Here is a 3,849-nt window from a genome sequence, read left to right as displayed (position 1 = left end):
TCGTAGCATATTTATATGCATATTTATAATCATACGGTTCTTGGAGTGAGTGCATACACTCATGAAGTTTAGTAACTTCAGGTCACTGCAACAAGCCCAGGTACAGTTTACCGACGGATGGGTGCAGGACCTTGAAATGCACCGTGTAGAACGAAAGACCATCGTACGTATCATAAGTTTACCAGTCTCACAAATTGTCGTCATAAATACACATTCGTTAACCGTTTATTAATAGGACCTTTGAGCTCAAGGGTAATTAATTAGTAGTGGAAATAATTTCTGGTAGCATCACAGAAATGTAGCAGTGACAATAATACTGTATGCTGTAATCGTACTGGGCAATTAGTGATACAAAAACCTGTTTTATCCTGTGAATAAAAGTATATGTTTTTGTCAATGTACCATAATAACAGAGGCGAAACGCAATATTGTGTCAGGACAATTCACTATTTATGCACAATAAACACAGGAGCATAGCGCGACAATTTCTGTTCAGCGCCAGACTTGCTTGTAACCTATATCACTAATTATGTTATGAAAATGACGTATTAACTACTAAAAAATACTGACCTTCGTGTAAATGCTTGGAGCAGACTAACCTGTGAGCTGGAGTGTTCTGGGACGTTATATTTGATCTTTGAATGGCTGCAATCCAGGCCATCCGTCGCGTCTTTGTTACTTCGGAAACATGGCTTGAACAATTTCTCTTCAACGACGTAATCCGATAACAACCGATCTCTTTACCCGTCGGCTTCCCGTGGCTGTCATGCGACCGGCTATTGCAGTTAATAATACAACGGCTTCTTGACATTTTTGTGTTTCTTTTTATCGCTGTATAACTGATTTCAATTGAAAGCCTGCGTGCGCTACTACTGCTTGCCACGAGTTCCCAGAATCCTTTGCGGTTCTACCCGTGAATGACGTCACATTTTCAATCTCTATATAATATGCATGTTAAATTTTATATTTGGGGTAAAATATCAAGTCTTTTCAAGTAACCCGGTTCAAGTCCAATTCAAGTCCCAAGTCATTGGTGTAAAAGTCCAAGTCAAGTCACAAGTCTTAGAACATTTTTTCAAGTCAAGTCTAAAGTCATAAAATTAATGACTCGAGTCTGACTCGAGTCCAAGTCATGTGACTCGAGTCCACACCTCTGGTAAACAACCACAAGCTGATACTTTGTTATATCTTGCTTTATTATAAATCAAACACTTAACACATTCCCAACTATAAGTCAGTAAAATACATTTGAATGTATAACAAGTAGCTCCCCGGTGGTGTAATACTCAAATCTAACAGAAGATGGCATATGAAAGCAACTAAGTTTCAGGCATCTTAAGCAAGAGAGCAAGGCTTTGTATAAAAATAGCACTGATATAGTGGATACAATTGTGTGTGTGTAAACTTGGGTGTGAAGCACTGAAGCAAAGTCGTCTAGGTCACAATATTTAAAGCTTTTGCAGGATCATTGCGGATGAGGATTTTCTGCCTCTGAAATCCTCAACACTGGGGAGCTGAAGTTGGAGGAGCAGGGCACTAAGTTATGGGTGTTCAGATAACTAATTTTACTGCTGCTGTCTTCTGTGCTTTCTTCCATGCATCCCAGTAATGAGTCTGGCCCCTCTGACTGGCTGCTAGGCTGCGGCGGGGGCACCAGGCCGTGCAGGAGGCTGTTCCCCAGGTGGGAGTTGCACCGAGCTAAGTTCTCAGTTAGATGCTGCATGTACACCTCCTCCAGCTGTTTCTCCAGCAGCCCGTTCAGCACCGAGTTAGACATGGGCTCTAGCCCCGATCCAGGCAGATCCAGGCTGATGTTCACACTGTCCCCCATTGCTAGATAACCCTGGTCTGGTATGGATGGTACTGAATTCTGTGGCTCTTGCTGGGCTGTGCTTGGACAAACTTGAGAGATGGGAGACTGGATGCAGAAATCATGCTGGCTGACAGCAGTTCTCAGTAGATTGTGTGTGATGCGGCCTGAGTCAGCCACCTGCAGGTCTGGATACTGTTCCAGCAAGCTACAGTCTTCTATGTAAAGGGGGTACAGGTCAGTAGGGATTGAGAGGGCTACACGTCTCTGAGGCACCACTTTGAGAATCTGGGGTTGGCTGGAGTTTAGATCTTCCTCTATGATCCCTGATTACAGAAGAGAAACTGGTTACATGCTTGCTTACAATTTTTTCAATATGGGTATTATTAGTTTTAGATTCAACAAGTTTTTACCTTTAAAATATCATAAATCCACTGTCACCTGTACCACACTTTATTCTATTACGTTCAAAAAAAGGTTATAATAGTTAAATAAAAAGAGAATAAAAATCACACCTTTGAACAAAAAAAAACTCGAAATGAAGTGATTTTGTGAAGAAAAATAACTAAAATAAAATAAAACAAAAAGTATAGAGAATATATTCATAGTTTGTTAGTTTGCTAAAATTTGATCAAAACTTACCTGACGATTCTTTGACGGAAACATTTTGGGTTTTTACAAGACTGTGAGTTCACTGCTTTCAGAAGGTTCTGTGTTTTTCGTGTAGCTTCTGTACTGCTTTTCCTAAATCTAACCTCTGACATCTGCCCTCCATACAATAAGAATTCACGAAGACTAAAACTAACACAAACTAACCTAAAACTAAACATGTTCAAACTATAAATAAATAACCAGAATGAGCAAACTCTGCCTGGAAATGAACCAAAACTTAACTGAATTAAGAGAAAAAGCTTTTTGTTGTGAGGCGTTAGTTCTATCAACTGCACCACCAACCATTTTAAACCAGTGACTGTTGATGTGTGTGTGTTGGTAAGTTTGCATTTAACAAAAAGAGGAAGCTTGTTAGTTAGAGGGAACTAGACTGCAGCAGGATACAAAGTTACTGCATAAACCCCACTGCAGAATAACTGTCTGTCACACTAATATGGGACAGTTGTTCCAACATGTTTTGTTGTTTGTAATCGCAAAAAAGGCTTCTTTTTTTTACCTGCTTCTGCTGAATGCACCCCTGGGACTGCAGAGCTCGAGTCAGAGCGAGCACAGTTGGATGGATCAGCACAATGACCACTTGTCTGCAATCTCCTTTGCTTGGAATTGGAGGCAAACTTTCTCTCCTCCCTGTACACCAGCAGTCTGAGAAAACCTTCAGCCAACATGCCCGCCTAGTAACTGGCCTTCTTTTTCCTCTGCCTCTTTTGCTTCTTCGGTCACTTGCATGCACTAATGGCACTGCGTGACTGTAAGTGCGGTTATAAAGATCTCCAGTCTGGTTTCACTTCTGCATATAAGAACTGCCCCCTCCACCTTCCCGCCCCGGCACTTCCTTTATTTAATCTATAACCAAAAATCTGAGTTAAAAAAATGAGAACAGCTCATTTTTACATAACAGGATAAGTTAACATCGTCAGGTTGAGGAGCAGGTGGTATCCTGCTCCGTTACTTAAGCAAAGGAAAAGTTCAGTTCAAGTAACAGTCATTCATTCAAAGTCAGAGAATAATTATATTTAAAGTCTGTGGAAAAGTTTATATAACGTGGCGTTTAGTGGCTAATAACCTCAGAATCAGACCCAATTCAAAGAGTAACAATCAAAATAACTCTGCTGTGATAAACGAGGTAGGCTGTTTTAGTTTGAAAAACAGCAGTCTGATACAATTTCGTTTCGTTTTCCTTGAAACAGTTATGTAACTGACATCATATGAGATGTTTATATGGGAAATCTTTTCTTTTGGTTCTATTGATCATATAACCATCCACAAACCTTAAGAAACCTCGAAAGGAAGGTTTACGCATCTCACCTTAGGACTCCTGTCCTTACCACTAAGTTGGTGAGAGAATACACGGTGCCTTACAGAACTTA

General features: G+C 40.4%; 1 protein-coding gene across 1 annotated transcript; it reads right to left on the bottom strand.

The window, feature by feature from the left end:
- Positions 1 to 1,175: 1,175 nt before the first annotated feature.
- On the bottom strand, positions 1,176 to 3,265 carry LOC113029177 (uncharacterized). The gene is made up of 2 exons (XM_026179876.2): positions 2,979 to 3,265; positions 1,176 to 2,136 (listed from the first exon to the last, which is right to left on the bottom strand). Exons 1-2 carry the CDS (start codon positions 3,145 to 3,147, stop codon positions 1,466 to 1,468), a joined length of 840 nt encoding a protein of 279 aa, XP_026035661.1. The 5' UTR covers positions 3,148 to 3,265; the 3' UTR covers positions 1,176 to 1,465.
- Positions 3,266 to 3,849: the final 584 nt, after the last annotated feature.

Source organism: Astatotilapia calliptera, chromosome 2, assembly GCF_964374335.1.
Source record: "Astatotilapia calliptera chromosome 2, fAstCal68.1, whole genome shotgun sequence".
NCBI lineage: Eukaryota > Metazoa > Chordata > Actinopteri > Cichliformes > Cichlidae > Astatotilapia > Astatotilapia calliptera.
Note: the sequence above shows the minus strand (reverse complement) of the source record. Positions and strands in the feature narration are given on the sequence as shown.